The sequence below is a fragment of the Ursus maritimus genome, unplaced genomic scaffold (assembly GCF_017311325.1).
Source record: "Ursus maritimus isolate PB19 unplaced genomic scaffold, ASM1731132v1 scaffold_33, whole genome shotgun sequence".
NCBI classification, from domain to species: domain Eukaryota; kingdom Metazoa; phylum Chordata; class Mammalia; order Carnivora; family Ursidae; genus Ursus; species Ursus maritimus.
This window is the reverse complement of record NW_024425897.1, coordinates 12,166,976-12,184,535: the sequence shown is the minus strand read 5'-3', so window position 1 is coordinate 12,184,535 and position 17,560 is coordinate 12,166,976. Positions and strand designations below refer to the sequence as shown.

At 50.6% G+C, this 17,560-nt stretch overlaps 1 protein-coding gene across 2 annotated transcripts; it reads left to right on the top strand.

Moving 5' to 3' along the window:
* Positions 1-1,926: 1,926 nt before the first annotated feature.
* Positions 1,927-16,186, top strand: LOC103678291 (trichoplein keratin filament binding). Of its 2 annotated transcripts, XM_040619794.1 has the most exons (13): positions 1,927-2,086; positions 3,320-3,513; positions 4,347-4,557; positions 5,127-5,183; positions 7,418-7,486; positions 8,166-8,339; positions 9,213-9,325; positions 9,503-9,569; positions 10,117-10,289; positions 11,087-11,168; positions 12,578-12,763; positions 13,299-13,442; positions 14,859-16,186. In XM_040619794.1, the coding sequence occupies exons 2-13, from the start codon at positions 3,320-3,322 to the stop codon at positions 14,889-14,891; spliced, it is 1,503 nt and encodes a 500-aa protein (XP_040475728.1). In that variant the 5' UTR covers positions 1,927-2,086; the 3' UTR covers positions 14,892-16,186. The 2 variants fall into 2 exon arrangements, with proteins under 2 accessions (XP_040475728.1, XP_040475729.1); XM_040619795.1 differs by lacking the exon at positions 1,927-2,086 and having other exon boundaries at positions 3,338-3,513; positions 4,363-4,557.
* Positions 16,187-17,560: the final 1,374 nt, after the last annotated feature.

Here is a 17,560-nt window from a genome sequence, read left to right as displayed (position 1 = left end):
TCCCCCTACCCAATTCACATATTTCTGAACTTCCTACCACACTCAGAGAGACCCATCAGCAAGCATTTAAGTATTGGGCTCTTTTGCGGGGCTGACCCTGGTGGGTAGCTGCCTCCCTGGCCCATTGGGGACACAATATAGAAAAGTGGCCATAGCTTGGCCAAAGGGGTAGGGACCAACAGGAGGATAACCCTGGGGAATCTCATGCATGGGGCAGGGCAGACTCCGAGTCAGCAAGAGTCAAGGAAAGGGAGATGGGAAGAAGGAGTACTTACGTGAGATGTACCCGGTGCTCCGCTCCTGCGCGCTCTCCATTGACCCCTTAATTTCGTCTCACAAGGGCAACTCTAAAAAACAGCGCTGCTGATACTCTTGTTAAAGGGTATACCAAGGCACATTAAACTCTTCAAGCATTTGTTTGGGCATATATCAATTTTAACTGAGTAGCACCAAACCAAAGGTGGGTAGGAGCTCTGCGCCAGCAGGCAGGACCTGGGGGAGAGCTTTTTTTTTTTTTTACAGAGAAGAGGCTGAAGCAAAGCAAGAAAATCACTTTATTGGCTATAGCTTAAGCGGTTGCTGTACTTGGGAAAGGCTGGGTGGCTGTTTGTGGTTGGTTGTCCTTACGTTTAATTTTTCTCAAATTTTAAACTTAAAATTTTCTCAGATTTCTTGTGTGCAGCCAGGCTTGATCCTGGGTTAGGTTTTGGGTTGCTTGCTAGGCTAGCAAGGCATCAGAGCTGCCTGGTCTAAAGGTCTCTCTGTTCAATGACTTTACCACTCTCATTTCCCAGACAGCAGTGACCCCACAATTGGCTTGCTGGAGGCTGGAATAGAGGCCCAAATGTTCAACAAGATGCTATGCTGCACCCAGGGGGAAAAAAAAAAAACAGACAAAAGAGTAAGAATGAAGGGAGGAATTAGAATTAAACACAAAAAATGGGAAAATGAAAGAAAAGAGGATGAATGAGTAAAGTCGTTTTTATTATTTTTTAAGGTAAATTTATTTATTTAAGGAAAAAATTTTTAGGGGCGCCTGGGTGGCTCAGTCGTTAAGTGTCTGCCTTTGGCTGAGGGCGTGATCCCAGCGTTCTGGGATCGAGCCCCACATCAGGCTCCTCTGCTGGGAGCCTGCTTCTTCCTCTCCCACTCCCCTCTCTCGCCTGTGTTCCCTCTCTCACTGGCTGTCTCTCTCTCTGTCAAATAAATAAATCAAATCTTTAAAAAAAAATTTAAAAAAGAAAACAAATTTAAACTAAGCCTCATGCCCAACATGGGGCTCATACTCACGATCCTGACATTCAGGAGTCGCAGCTTCTACCGAATGAGCCAGGGGGGCGCCCCTTTATTATCTTTCTCATTCATAAAATAATCCATGCGAGTCCTAAAACACCAATAGAATGAACACCCTTGAACCCACCACCAAGCTAAAGACATAGTTACCAATAACTGGTAGCCACTTAGGCCACGGGCTCTCTCTCCCAGCTGGTTGCACGCTGAGAGCGCCTGGGGAGCTGAGACAACCTCTCACGCCCTGAGGACCTAATGGGATTGGTCTGGAGTTTGGTCTGGGCACGTGGATCTATTTATTTTTTCTTCTTTAAAGGCATCTGGACTTTTAAGACCTCCCCAAGTGATTCTCGTGTGCAGCCAGGCTTGAGAACCACTGACTTATAGTCTCCTCCCCTATCGTGTCTCCCTGACCTTCCCCACCCAACCCTCACCTTCATCCCCTCTCCCCCCCAGGTAACCACCCGCCTTAATTTTGCGGAGTAGTGAGGATTCCTTCACCTTCATTCTTTCCTGTTTCCGGGACTAGCGACGTTTGCGGTTGATCTCCCGCCCCCCACGAGAGGGCGCTAGAGAAAAAAAACACAGTCTCCTTTCTCTCCGCATGTTCCGTATCGCGCTGGAAGCGGCTTGGCCCTCGCGGCGCTCCGTTGTCCGTCCGTTGCCCCGGGCAACGAGCGGGGAAACGGCCGGCGTTGGTGCAGCAGGGCTCGGAGAGGGTGGCCGCGCGACTGGCCGGGTTTGGTTGGGGAGCTCGGCGGGGGCACTTTTCGGAAACTCCGGGGCGCGGAGAAACGTGAGTTGGAGGGTGGGCTCGGCCGGAGCCAGCGTGGGGGCCGGGACCCTCGAAGCCTGGCCGCAGTGGCCCCGCGCGGCGGGAACCGCGGCGGACGTCCGGGGACCCACTGTGTCTGCGGCTCTGGGTCCGACGCCTTGCTCTGCAACCCCTTTTGTCATATGTGGACGTTGGGGCTGCGAGAAGGATGCGACCGATCCAGGACCGGAGTCTCGTTTCTTGATTCCTGGCGCAGAGCTTTTCCGCGGGCGGCTTACAGAGCAAGGAAAAAATTACGTACACCTTGCCACGGTTTCAAGACAGGTTGTAAACTGGCAGCCTGCAGGCTAAACTTGGTCCACAGACGTAGATTATTTTCACCCAGCTCTGAGCGCTGAGCTTGAGGCTTGGCCTGGACCCAGACCTATCCGCTTATTCAACAGACGTTCCGTAAGCTCTGTCCTAGCCAGGCACTGTGTAGACCCTGCCCATCGTGGCAGCTCTGGGGTCAGGGAGAGGTGCTTGGAGTGAGACTGCTCTCTACTGTCAAGTTTCTATTGTGTTCCCATTTTGCTCCGTGACCCGGCACACTCTCTGGGTCTCAGTTTCTCTATCTGTAAATTGAGGGATGTGTCATCCATGCTAACCCAAAATACTTCCAGCTGTGACAGCTGGGCTGGGCCGCTCCCTGGGGGTTGCCAGAGCCAGGGCATGTTGGTCCTCACAGGCAGCCTCTTGCTGTCGACAGAGCCCATGCCCTGGTCTCACAATGACATGAATTAGGATCCCAGCCCTTTCATTTCTTCTATTTCCTGGCTCTGTGGTCTTGGGCAAGTCGCTTCACCATTTTGAACTTGAGTTTGCTCACCTATCAAATTACGGGGTGATTATAATAATGAAAAAGATCATATATGTCAAGAGCTTGGCACATATATATGTTCCTGAAATTACTGTCCCTGTTACTTTGTGGAGAGCGTCGAAGCTCCCTAGTGTTTGGGCCGGCATTGCTATGCCCCGTCTTCAGCTGCAGCGCCCTTGATGGTGTTTGGCTCACAGCTGCGTGCAGTCCAAGCTTATTTAAAGTGATGATTTGCAGATCATCTGAAAAATGCTGATGCCTGGGATCCTGCACTGAGACTTTTTTGATGTCATTGGTCTGGAGTGGGGTGGATTCCAGGGGCTAGCCCAGAGGTGAGGACCACTCATTAGGGGGCTGCAGCAGGCTCATCTTCCTCCCATTGCCATTCTCCTCAGATGGCCCTCCCCACGCTGCCCTCTTATTGGTGCAGCCGGAGGCTCCTGGACCAGCAGACGGCCCGACAGCGACACCGAGAGCAGGAGGCCCAGCTTCGGCAGCAGTGGGACCAGAACAGCCGCTACTTCAGGCTGTCTGATATCTGTAGTTCCAAACAGGCGGAATGGAGCTCCAGGACCTCCTACCAGCGGAGGTAACTACAGTGACCTTAGGGGGACAGAGACAGGAAGCCACTTGTTGGTCAGGGCATGTGGCTTTAAGAACTCCGAAGGGGGTTTGGCGGGGGGAGTGTGGCTTAACAGCATGTTTTCTCAAGGAATTTGCTGGACGGCATAGGTTCCCTGCATGGTCCTGTTTTTCCAACTGAAAATTGAAAAGAAAGATCATCAGTGAAATAATACATTTTCATTGAAAAGAGGAGGCAGTAAGAAATATATATAGAATCTGGGAGTCCCCGGGTGACCCTTTATCCCCAGAGAGAACCACAATTAACAGTCTGATGTGGATCCTCCTGTAGTTTTCCCCAGCTGTGTACATATAAACACACATACACACACACACATATGCATCCATTGTTGCAGAAATATATGTAAAAAACATGGAGGGTAAAAGCATAGGCTTTGGAGTTAGACAAACCTAGATGGACATCTTGACTGTGTCACTTGCTGTATGAATGAGCCTCGGTTGCCTCCTCAGTGAACTGGGGCTACAACAGAACCTACTTGGTAGGATTTATGATTAATGAAGCCATCCACGTATATAGTACCTCGTACATGGTAATTGCTCAAATGTTAGCTAGTACTGTGACTACGTGCATATGTGAGACCACTGTACATTTTCTTATTGCGAAACCAAGATTCTGTTATGCATAGTGTTCGGTGACCTGCTGTCTTCACTTTGGCTAGAAGACACTTCCCTGTGTCACCATGTCACGTCCACCTCAGCCTCTTTGGCCACACAGCAGAGCAGAGCGTGCCGCGTGTGGCTGTCGCACGACTGATGTAGGGAGGGCTCCTTCTCACCCAGCATGCATGCTTATCAGCGTGAGAAGATGAAGGAGGAGAAGAGGAAGCAGCTGGAAGGCAGACGGGAGAGGCTGAGGCAGCTGCTGCTGGAGGAGCAGGACCTGCAGGCCAGAGAGCTGGAGGCGCTGCGGCTAAGCATGGACTTGCGGGAGGGACGGATCCGGGAGCGGCACGGCAATCTGCAGTCAGCCCGAGAAGAGCAAAGGAAACTGGTAACTTCTTCTAGCCCCTTAGGAGCCCACAGAGTGGGAGTGTCCCCAGCCCATCAGTGAGGCGCACTCCAGTCTGATGAGCCAGCAGTTAATGGCAGAGTCAGCAGGGGGAGGGGCTGGTGCTCCGTTGTTCTTCACGTGTGTTTGGCACGAGCCACCTCTATTCTCTTTGGCCCCTTAAATCATGACATCTGAGTCCTTTGTCTTTATTCTAGTCCCGTGGTCTTGCAAAGGCTTGGCACTGGGATAGCTTATCTTCCGAGTACTTGTGGGGAGTGGTGAGCCCCCGTCTGTGTGTTGAAGCCTGTTGTATCTTTTGCAACAGAACTGTCACATCTGGGACCCATCTGTAGCATCAGATCTCGGCACCCTTCCATCACCATTGTGGCAGTCATTTGTCAGGATTGTCTGGTTCCATTCTGGTGTCTCCCAGGCATGAGATCTGAAGGGCAGGGGAAGTGACAGAGAGCCAGTGGAGGGGCTCTCAGCCCGAGCTGACTTCCACTGGGGGTTATCCAAACTGTGAATGGATTTGAAAAGTGACATCAGGCTTTGTGTTTTCTTGACAGATTGCTGAACAACTTTTATATGAACACTGGAAAAAGAACAATCCCAGACTTCGAGAGGTGAAAACCTTTGATTTGCCTAAGTAGATGAAATCATGTTTCCCTTCTTGGTTTTTTTTTTTTTTTTTTTTTTTTTTAAAGATTTTATTTATTTATTCGACAGAGATAGAGACAGCCAGCGAGAGAGGGTACACAAGCAGGGGGAGTGGGAGAGGAAGAAGCAGGCTCATAGTGGAGGAGCCCGATGTGGGGCTCGATCCCATAACGCCGGGATCACGCCCTGAGCCGAAGGCAGACGCTTAACCGCTGTGCCACCCAGGCGCCCCACCCTTCTTGGTTTTAAACTGGCGTCTCTTGCTGGGGTGAAACAGGAGAGAACACCCCAGCCACCTGAAGAATGCACCAGGCAGATCTGGTTTGTTTGGTGTTCAGCCGACACTTACTGAACATTTGCTGCACGGTCTAGCACCTGGGCATGTGGAGATTAGATGGGCTCCGCACTCTTCAGGAGCTCGCGGCCCAGTGCAGGAGACAGTGGGCAGCTCCTTACAGTGCAGGTTGCAGTGGGCTGGGCAGCCTCGGAAAGATGGGCATCGGGACAGTGCCCCCAACTCAGTTGGGGGTCAGAGAGGCATCTCAGAGGAGTTGCTGGGGTGGAGAAGTTTGAAAGGACATGGGCTTTAACTTGATGGTGTAGAGGTTTCGAGGAAAGGACTTTCCAGATTGAGGGAGCCGAGTGAGGATCGGGCCCGAGCGAGTCCAGGGAGCAATAGTAGCTGAGAGGTTGTGCCATCAAAGAGGGAAGGGGGACTGCAGGAGTTGAGGCTGGCGAGGCAGGCGGGCCCAGACCCCAGCCAGCCTTGTGTGGCCTTCTCCTGAAAGCATGGGGAGCACCTGGGTGATTTGAAGCAGGGGCACAGCGGGACCCAGCTGCATTTCAGGAAGCAGTGGCTTTGGCAGCAGTGTGGAGGGCGGCAGGAGGGGACGAGGCCAGGGCAGTGATGGTGGAGGCCAGTACGGGGTGGCAGGAGAAAGGAGGACAATGGGCGAGACCTGGGGGCAAGGGAGGGCAGGTCTGGCTTCAGTGGCATCATTCCATGGAGACTGGGCTAGAGGAAGATGACCAGTGATGTTGTCAATAATTTATTTCAACTTAAACTTTGTGTCTTTGTTTGGTGGGATGAGTTTATTTATTCCTAATTCTGTTTGGAAATTGCTGGTCACGAAGTAATGGAGCAGTCTGGTGCTTTGCAGTCTTGTGCAGTTAGCATTAAGGCTTTCCATGGCCATTTGAGGGTTTAGGTGGGTGCTCCAAAGTCATTTACTCAGAAATGTTTATTTAGGACACCCAAAGTAGGGACACCTGGGTGGCCTAGTCGGTTAAGCATCTGCCTTCAGCTCAGGTCATGATCCCAGGGTCCTGGGATCAAGTCCCACATCAGGCTCCTTGCTCGGCAAGAGCCCTGCTTCTCCCTCTGCTTGTGCTCGAGCTCTCTCTCTCTCTCTGATGGACAGATAAAATCTTTTTTTTTTTAAATAACACTCAAATTAGTTACAAATGTTTACATAAAAATTAAAAATTTTTATAGACAATTTCCCAAACAAAAGCTTTTGGACAGTGCTATAATTTGTTTTCTGATCTAAAGGACTCCCTAAACCCAAATCTCTTCTTTTTTTTTTTCTTTTGAAGTAGGCTCCATGCCCAGTGTGGAGTCCAACATGGGGCTTGAACGCAGGACCCTGAGATCAAAACCTGAGCTGAGATTGAGTCAGATGCTTAACTGACTGAGGCACCCAGGCCCCATGCGCCCCCCCCAAATCTCTTCTTAATCACCCCCAATATGTCGCATCTGTTGCTACGGGAATACATGTTCATACAACTCTGCTTTGCAGAGGGAGTTTTGGGGAGCCAGGCAAAAGGCCGAGTCTCTTCTCAGCCGGCTCCTGCTGCCCTGGGGCCTGGCTGGCTTTGGAACAGCCGGGAGCGGCCTTTCAGATCCTCTTTCCACGTCAGTGTCCACTGACCGGCTCCTGCTCAACCCCAGCGGTGCCGGGAGAAAAGCTTGTTCTCCTTTGTTACAGCTCTTATGATTTGTTTAGAACTGCCTGGTTCTTTAAGTCCGTGAACACTGGCATTCAGAGTGTACATGTTGGGGTCACCTTGTGCTCCCCTGTAAGGTACCTGGGCCTCCCCGAGTCCTCACGTAGTTAGGGTGGCTGCCCATGCGCCCTGCAGCGTGTACATGTCACATGAACCTGTGAGGAAGTTACTCTTCTCCACCTTCTCACCTCAGGTTGAATCAGCCCTTCACAAGGAGCATGTGATAAACTCTTGGAAAATGCAGAAAGAAGAAAAAAAACAGGTATGGTGTATGACTCGGGAACTAGTCCTCCGTGCTGCGGTGGGCATGCTGTGTCTCCACGGCCTTGATGTTTTCTTGTTTTCGATGTTAATGACCCGGATCCAGGAATAGACTTGATCTCAGTTTACGTAACATGCTAACGCTGCATGGCGGTTGTTCTTACATGTACGACAAGCCGTTGTGCTCGTTCCTAGGACAGGTGACCAGGGTTGGTCACTGGCAGGTGGATTGCACATCTTAAAGGTCACTGTTGTTGCTGGCCGTCTCTTTTGATGTAGTTGGCATTGTAAACTCTCAACCTTGGCTTACAGCAGCACCTCTGGGGACAAAAGTCCACACCTCTGTGAACTCACAGCTGTGCCTCTGGGTTAATTTTGGAGAGTATTTTGCTGACTTTTGGAAGGGGAAGGAACCCTGGCATTCCCGAGCCCCTCCTCTGTGCCAAGTCCTGTGCTGAGTATTTCCCCAGTGTCGTCTCTGAGGGAAGCATCACCCCCATGGTTCCCACCATGAGAATAGAGTCCAGGAAGACACACCCTCGCCCGGGGTCACACGGCTGATAAGTGGTATGACCCACTCTGGCGTAGACACGTCCGAATGAGGAACAGCGGTGGGGAACTGGGTATTTGCTGGCTGCGTTACAGACACTGACCTCCTGGGTTCCTTTGGGTCCATGTAGCAAGAAGCCACCAAAGAGGAAGAGAACAAACGGTATGAAAATGAGTATGAACAGGCCCAGAGGGAAGCGCTGGAGCGGATGAAAGCAGAAGAGGAAAGGAGGCAGTTGGAGGGCAAACTCCAGGCTGAGGCGCTGCTCCAGCAGATGGAGGAGCTGAAGCTGAAGGAGAAGGAGGTGAGGGCGTGGTCCTGGCCGCACGGCCTCCTCTCTTGCAGCCGCCTGTTGTTAGAAAATGGGCATTTAGAAAGCTGTGCTGAAAAGGTCCTATGCAGCGGGACGGATGATTCTAAGAAATGCAACATGCTGGGTTCTCCCTTCTCACATGTATTCCCAGCTGTGGTTTTTCCATCCTCCTAGGTTGTATGCTCAGATGCTAGAATGTTCATGATATGGAGAGAATGCCTGTTCTCTTGAGTGTGTTTCCAGAGCGGCTGTGTGAACTTGGATTTTCCAGGGCACTAAGTAGACTTGACTTAGCACACAGCTATAGCTCTCCCCAGCTAGCAGGTTTGGGATCTCAGGGCATAAACTGTGAGGGTCTTTGGTTCAGGAGGCTGGTTGAGAATACTGTGCAGTTTCTCTGAGCTAGACTCCTGGGCTGGATCTTCCCATTCAGACAAGGGGAAGCTTGTCCTTCCTCAGGCCCAAATGATTCAGGAAATAGGTCCTTAATGCCCACTATCTGCTTGATGCCAAGCACAGCGCTGGGCGCCAGAGACAGGGCTTTGAGCAGGGCCCACAGCCCTGGCCCTCACAGCTCCTGGGAGCTGTGTCAGGTGGGGGAGACAGGTTAAGTTACGGTAAGGTGTGGACGAGTGCAGGGTCCTGTGGGAGCATGGGGTGTGGGTCTCAGCCTTGTCCACAGGCCCTTGCAGGAAATGAGTGAGCCAGGCCCAGGGCTCAGAGCCCAGAAGTGGGAGAGGGTTCTGATCACCCCCAGCCAGGCCAGCCCTATTGCCTTGTATCTGCTGAAAATGCAGATGAAGACTGGAAGGGAGCTCTGATTCTGATGACCTTCATTGGACTTAACTGTCCTCATCACCACAGGCCACCAAGCTGAAGAAGGAGCAGGAGAATCTGCTGAAGCAGCGGTGGGAGCTGGAGAGGCTGGAGGAAGAGAGGAAGCAGATGGCAGCCTTCCGGCAGAAGGCAGAGCTGGGGTGTGTGTGAGAAAGGCCCCTGGCGGCTGCCCGGGCCCGGCGGGCGAGCCTCTCCCGTTCCCAGCCTTGCATGGGTATCCCAAACCAGAAAGGATACACTCTGTAGGAAGCAGCTGTCTGACCTCCATTAACTGTTCATAAGACACTGAAGGCAGCCCCTATTTTGCTCATTTCTAGACGCTTTTTGAGACATCAGTATAACGTGCAACTCAATAGACGTACACAGCAGATCCAGGAGGAACTGGTGAGTCAGTCGGCCTGGCATTTCTTTCACCCTTTTTGGAAGAAAATGCTTTCCGTTGCTCAGTCGCTGAGTGTGTTCTTCTAATAAGACACCAGAGGAGATCCCCCCTCGATCGCCCCTGCAATCCCCGCCCCTCCCCAGAGCTGTCTGCTGCAGTATCCTTCTAGATGTATTTACATGATGCCCAGAGAGATAAGCGGTGGGGTGCTTTACAAATGGGAGTGGCATTCCTCAGCGTAGTGACCTAATGGTAAACCGCAGACACTGGGAGTGAGCTCGTTCTTTTGAACTAGCTGCGCAGTCTTCCTGTTAGGGTCCATGGGCTTGCTGGGGTTGCAGGGACGGGGAGAGTGAACGAGCAAACCCGTTCACCTCCATCCCTATGTGGTTACACCCTGACTCTTCCCACCTCTATCTTGGGAACCGTTGGAAGCCTCACGGACGTCTGCTCTCAGAGCCGAGTGCAGAAAGGGGCTGTGGGGGTGGGAGGCTGGGGGTGCAGAAGGGCTCCCACCGCTCCCACTGTGCTTCCTCGTCTCCCTTCCAGGAGGCGGACAAGCGCATCCTGCAGGCGCTCCTCGAGAAGGAGGACGAGAACCAGCGCATGCACTTGGCCAAGAGGGAGCAGGCCCTGGCCGACGCAGCGTGGATGAAGCAAGTCATCGAGGAGCAGCTGCAGCTGGAGAGGGAGCGGGAGGCAGAGCTGCAGCTGCTGTTGAGGTAAGAGGTGGCACCTGGGTGGGCCTGGCACTCCTGGCCTCTGCTCTGGTCCCTCACATCCCCACAGGGCACCACGAGGGTTTCTCTTGTGACTGAAACATCTGCCCTTGTTCAGCTGCCCATCGTGAGGAGCACATGTCTGCTAACGGACCTGGCTTGGTGGGGGTGTTTCCCTGAAGTTCTTTAAGGTGGAAGTCATCAGGGTTTAGAGTAAGGGTCTGTTCTTCAAGGTCTGAGAAATGTGATAGGAAATTGTTATAAACTGTGGAGATGCTGAATGCTGCTCAGGTCTATTACAGATGGTTCTGGATCCTAAAAATTAATCTGGGGATTGAAATAATCAGATAACAGGTAACATTTATCGAGCACTGATTGTGGGTCAAACGCTGTGCAAAGCGCTTTCCCGTCCTCATCGTATTGAATCCTGACATCATCGGGACTCGAGGAGGAGGGTGAGCCAGCAGAGACCCTAGGAGCAAGGTGACAGAGCTCAGGCACCGCAGGGTCCTGACAGCTTCAGTCGCCTTGGTGTCCAGATGGCCTAGGTGCAGGTCATCACAGTGGTGTTTTGTAAGGAGGCGGGAGTGTAACAAGGTAGCCCAAAGTCCTCACTGTAGGAATACTCTCGGTGAGCCTGTCCGTAATTCTCACCTGTGAAGAGTTGCGTGCAGAAGTTGGTGTGAAGGTTGGCCCCACAGATGTGTGTACCTGAAGTGCCGGAGCCCTGTTGATTCTTTAGTTGTCTTCTGCCATTGGTGATGGCAAGGAGCCTGCTCTCAAATGCTCTGTGTTCCCAGGGAGGAGGCCAAGGAGATGTGGGAAAAGAGAGAGGCGGAGTGGGCCCGGGAGAGGAGCGCCCGAGACAGACTGATGAGCGAGGTAATCCCTGCTGCGAGCACATGCTGACCCTGCCAAATGTTCTGGAACACAGGCCTCTCTGGTTATCTTAAACAGACTTTTAACGTCATTATGAGAGTAGTATCAACTTATTAGAAAAAAATTAAGTGCAGGAAGTAAACACCAAGTCGCCCAGACCCACATCATCTACAGTCATCATTGCTTGATTTCCTTCCACTCTTCCTGTTTCTGTGCGTAACGTGTGTTTCTGCACCTTTGCTGTTTGACCTCAAGCATTCTAACATACTGTCACATCTTCCTTGTAGATATTTTGACAACTGCATATTATCACGTGGGTATATTGTAGTTTGTGTTCTCCCCTCTTGTGGGTATTCTTTTTTTTTCTAATTTTGAGGCGTTACAAGAAACATTGCAGTGAACATCTTAGTGCATAAGGCTTTCCATTTTCCACATTTAGGACTTTTTTTCTTGGGATGCATAACCAGAAGTGGATTCTTGGAGGAACATATCCTTTGTCAGGATTTAAGTGATCACGAAAGGCATACTCCATTTAGAAGGAAATGTTTTAAGGGCTCCTGGCTGGCTCAGTTGGTAGAACGTGTGCCTCTTAATCTCGGGGTTGTGAGTTTGAGCCCCACATTGTGGGTAGAGATTCCTTAATAAAAAAAATTTTTTTAAAGGAAATCTTTTAGGAAAAAGCCTTCATTATCCACGTATTGAAAGTTAAAGTGGTTTAAAATGGAAATTATATTTTGTGCATGTCATTTTGGAATCCGTGGGAAGTTGGGTTCCCATTGGTGCTTTCTCACTTAGGTGAATACTGATACTCCACAGCGCCTTTTGATTTTCCCTATTTAAAATGTTCCTCCTCGTTGTGGCCACTTATGTGTCCCCTCCAGGGAGCATAATTGGGTGTGGCAGGTGGCTTCCCACCGCTCCTGGTCCTTGAGGCCTGACCATGCTCTGGACGTAATCCTGTGCTGTGGCCAGGTCTCAAACCCAGAAGGTTTCTACCACTCTAAGCAGTAAATTTAAATCCAAAAGGTTGAGGGGATGACCCAGACTCTTATCTTTGGTCATCTGCATGGCTTGTGGTTTCTTTTTCTAGAACTGATGGGGAGTGAGACTCACAACCTTGTTGCTACGTTTCTGCTCTGGGGAGGGAACTCCATACCCTCCTCTCACCTTGTCGGTGCCCAGCTGTCTCTCCCTACCGTACAGTCTGTGTGCATTTTGTGTGTGGTGGGGACGGGTGGGAAGCGGGGCTGACACTGTGTGGGCCAGTCCTGCGATCTGGACTTGCCTTCACCTGGCGTATTCAGGGCTGAGGCTGAGGACAAGGCTGGGGCTGGGGCCTGTCCACGGCTTGCAGAGCAAGTACCTGTTAGCATCGCACTGAAATCTGCCCTTTGCCTTCCCGCTGCGGGTAGGTTCTGACAGGGAGACAACAACAAATACAAGAAAAGCTTAAACAAAACCGACGGGCCCAAGAAGAGTCCCTGAGACACAGGGAGCAACTTATTCAAAATCTTGAGGAAGCAAGGGAGTCAGCTCGTCGTGAGAAAGAGGAGAGTGAAGAACTGAAATCGGCCAGGAAAAGGGAGCTGGAGGCCCAGGTGGGCTCAGCTGGCAGGCGGGTTGGGGGTGGGAGGCAACCTCAGCTGTGGCCCCTTCCCCAGTGTGGCAACGGATGCCGAGACCCTTGACTTACTTTTGAGGCCTGGCACGAGGACCTTGTCTGAGAAGCCCACATTAGTGAGCTCAGTGCAGCACCCCTTTTCCTTTCCAGTTGAAACCCTGACCCTCCTGAATAGTTCCAGCTTCACTCCAGGTCCTCTATCTGTGTGAGAGCAAGGCTGTCAGGCCTGGCCTCTCTCTTTCCTGTCTGCGTCCGCAAGCCTTTGGCTCGCTGGGGCACAGTTTATTTAGTTCAGGACCCGATAGGGAGCGCAGAATAATCTTCCAAGCACGTGGGCACACCCGGGAGCCTTTTCCAATCTCATAAATGCCCTTCCTTCTCTGGCACATGCCGTCACTGTTCTCGAGCTGGGATTCCCCAGCCGGCATAGATCCACGGGCTTTCCCTTGTGATCCGAGGCAGGGCTCTGTCCCGGGAGCTTTGTCCTGGGTGACTGTGCTCTTGGTGGCCAGGTTGCAGAGCGCCAGCTGCAGGCATGGGAAGAGGACCAGCAGCAGCAGGAGGAAGAAGAGGAGGCGAGGCAGGCAGAGCAATTCACCGACACCCTGCTACAGCAGGAGGCGAAGACGATGGCTGAGCGGGGCTACTGGCCTAAGGTAGGGAGTCTGCAGGGACGGGCTACGCTGCCAAGCCACCACCCGACCTGGCCCCTGCTGTCTGAGGCCTGTTCGTTGCCCTGTGCTAAGCTCCGCTTCGCAGCCGGCTCTGGTTCTTCCTCGCTCCTCTGTTTCTCCCTTTCTCGGCCAGTAGAGAACCTTGACACGTGGCTGTTCCAGTCCCTGTTTGGGCTTGAGGTGACCTTGCTCTGGTCCTGAGTGCTGAGCTGCAGGCCATGTGGCCCCCTCTGGGGCTGGGAGCCCTCTAAGAGCTCCGGCGCAGTGGGTGGGAGGTGAAGGAGCGGTGGTGATAGGTCCTAGCTGTGCGGACAGCGGAGCCCAGGTGAACAGGGGCTGGGTTTCCCTTCCTCTCAGCACCTCTGCCTGCCCCCTCCCCACTCTATGATCCTCTCTTCTCCTTCCGTCTTTTCCTGTCTCTCGAAGTACTTCAGTCACCCCCGCGCAGGACACCACAGGGCGCATGGAGAAGCAAAAGCTGGCACGCTGCTCCCAGGGAGCTGATAGCTAGAGCACCGGGAATTGCGGGATGGCCCAGCAGGCGCGTCGTCTCTGCTCCTGTACCAGGGCCGCTCTGGCCGCCCCCGGTGCTCTAAAGTGCTGCAAGACAAAGACGCTGGCTCCTTTGTGGTCACATGACTCTGGGAAGCCCAGGAGGCAGGTAGGGCAGGTGCTACACCGGCTGCAGAGCCGCTTTGTCCTGACCCGCTGGGGCTCCCGAGGTGCAGGGAACAGCATGTTCTCAACTTACTTGACCATGGATCAGTGAGTGCCTCGGGTCCAGGCTTTCACAGAGCACACGAGGAAACATTATTATTATTATTTTTTTAAAGATTTTATTTATTTATTCGACAGAGATAGAGACAGCCAGAGAGAGAGGGAACACAAGCAGGGGGAGTGGGAGAGGAAGAAGCAGGCTCCCAGTGGAGCCTGATGTGGGGCTTGATCCCATAACTCCAGGATCACGCCCTGAGCCGAAGGCAGATGTTTAACCGCTGTGCCACCCAGGCGCCCCACGAGGAAACATTATTAAAAAAGGTAATGGGGCGCCTAGGTGGCTCAGTTGGTTAAGCATCTGCTTTCGGCTCAGGTCATGATTCCAGGGTCCTGGGATCAAGCCCCGTGTCAGGTTCCTGCTCGGCGGGGAGCCTGCTTCTCCCTCTCCCTCTGCCCCCCTGCTCCTGTTGTCTCTCTCGCTCTCTCTCTCTCAAATAAATGAATAAAATCTTAAGGTAATAGAGTGCCTCAGTTATGGCTTAAGGTCAAAGCTTTGTCACTTGTAAATGAAAAAGCCATTGATTTATACTACGCTTTTAGCTCTTACTGGAGTTGGGATTAATTCCCAGTGCTCCAGAGACTGCTGATCTGATCGGGCTTATGCTTTCTTTCTTTCCTCAGCCCTATGGACATCCCAGAATTGCTTGGAACTGACTTCGTTGGTACCGTGAGCACAGAGAGCAGGGATGCTGAGGCCTTCGATACACAGGCGCCAGGCAGTTGTACCGTGTTCCATTTGAGTGTTTGGGTCACTGCGAAACAGTGCAGTGAGCCTGTTGGGGTCCCCAGTTAAACAGGGCAAGGGCCTCAGCAGACTAAGGTGCTGTGGAAAGGCAGCACCCAGCAGGAGGCCTGTCCCTGCCTTTCGTATCTAAGGATGGGGCTCTTACAGTCACATGCTGACAGTGCTGTCACACAGTCCCCTACTGGACACTGCATCCACGCTAGGAGCTGCGGGCTGTGTCCTGTGACAGGATATATGGTTTCCTCTTGCCTCACGCTAATTGTCAACCTCCAGTGAAGACTCCCGCTGGAGAGATGAGGGCAGTTCTCAGTTTTTAAACTCGCTATTTAAATTTCATTATTCTGTTGAAGAACAAACTTGTAAGTCTTGCTGCAGTTTATTTCAGGGGTTATTAATTTAGTGGTCCCAGAAGGATCACGTCTTGTTTTCTGGAAGAAAAAAAGCTATGAACTCTGAGACAATCTGATGTGCTCCACAGATGCTTTCCGGAAAGGAGGCAAGAAATGGGTCTTTCCTCCTTTAGGAAACATTTGGTAGAATTTCCATAGAGCTCCCTGTGTGGGGTGATCCCAGCATGTCTATTACTGAGCCCAGAAGGGAGCCTCAAAAGGCCACCTGGGTGGCTAACCTTTTGGCATGACACTTTGGACCACTGGTGTCTTGGGAAGGTCTCGGCAGTACGCAGCCTTCTGGGATGTGTGTGCCCAGAGGAAGGGTTTCTGAGCTGGAAGAAGTAGATCACACTCAACCAGATTGGCCAGAACTCCTTCTTCCCACTGTTCTGTCAATGTGACAGAGTTCTAGATTAATCTCTGCAAGGAGTACAAGTTTCCTGCAGCAATAATCATATTTTTATGACCTATTTTTTTTTTCAGATTCTTCCTCTGAGGTTTCAGTTTTCATTATATTGTATTTAAGATTGCATGTCTCAGTAAATTACAGCTAATTATAGGGCTGTGTGCCAGGTTATTAAAAACCAGAGTTTATTAAAAAAATCCTGAGTGTAAGGGCTGCACTGCCTTCCACATCCATTGTGCTATAAAAACAAATGGAGCAGCAAACCGCATCCTTTATATGTTTTTCGTTTTCTTGTCTTGAATTTCTTTGGCTCTGACCCCCTGAGCACCACTTTCATTATGCTTGCTGTATTTGCTTCCCCTGTTTCAGATGTTCATTTATTGTGAAATAAAGTTCTGGTGTGACAGGCATGGCTTCCCGGCTTTGTTACTGTTGCTTTTAGTAGTTGTTGCAAAGTGGGCCCTCTAAAATGAAAGATGTTTACTGACTTAATCCACATCTCCTACAGCTTTGTGTATTTCCTACGACTGCTCACATTTTCTACGTTATATTCATTTTCCTTGTGAAGTGGTGTTGTCTCCCCTCTAATTTCCACTGGATCCTCTCATAAGTAAACCACAGGGAATTATTAGGAATCATCTACTGTCTGAGCTCCAGTATAGATTCGATGTGGACAGAATGCCTGGTAAATTGGCACGTAAATACTTACTGAATATTTCTTAATTTCTTTTAATTTCTTGTTTTTGAAGCCTTTTTTGTGACACTGGTTCTCCACCTAATTCATTTAAATGTTTCCTCTCTGAACTCAGCCAAAATAATAGTTTCTAAGTTCAGAGCCTCCATTGCCTTACTGCTTCCAGTGTAGTCGAGTCCTCTTCTCTCCTGTGTAGTTTGTGCTGTGATTGTGTACGTGTATTGCCTTTGTTGTTTTTGAGTACCTTTTTCTTTTTTCTTAGCACCTTTTTCTATCCCCTATAAAATTATTGATTTTTAGATGATTCTTCACAGATTCTTCTTTGAAGTTCAGTTCCTTTAGAACATGGTGCTGAAGCCACTACTAATATAAAGTAATTCTTATTTTCTGTGTTTTCACTCTTTGTGCTCATTCAGCACATATTTTGAGTTAATTTTTGTGAAGGGTGTCATGTCTATGTCTTTATTCATTTTTTTGGTACATAGATGTCCAGTTGTTCCAGCACCATTTGTTCAAAAGAATATTTGCTTCATCATATCGCCTTGGCTTCTTTGTCAAAGATCAGCTGACTGTATTTATGTCAGTGTATTTCTGGGCTCCTCAGTCTGTTCCATTGATCTGTTTATTCTTTTGCCAGTACCACAAACTTCTATAGTCAATACCACCGTGCTGATTACTGTTGGTTGCTTTATTTTAAGTTTTGAAGTTGGGTAGTACCATTTGTTCTTTTCCTTCAATGTTGTACTGACTGTTCTGGGTCTTTTGCCTCTCCACGTAAACTTTAGAATCAGTTTGTTGATATCCACAAAATTACTTGCTGGAATTTTTTTTTTAAGATTTTTTATTTTTAAGTAACCTCTATACCCAATAGGGACTCGAACTTGCAACCCCAAGATCAGAAGTGCGCACTCCACTGACTGAGCCATCCAGGCTCCCCAGTTGCTGGGGTTTTGACTGGGATTGCATTGAATCTATAGATCAAGTTGGGAAAAACTGACATCTTTTTCTTTTTTTAAAGATTTTATTGATTTATTTGACAGAGAGGCAGCCAGCGAGAGAGGGGGAACACAAGCAGGGGGAGTGGGA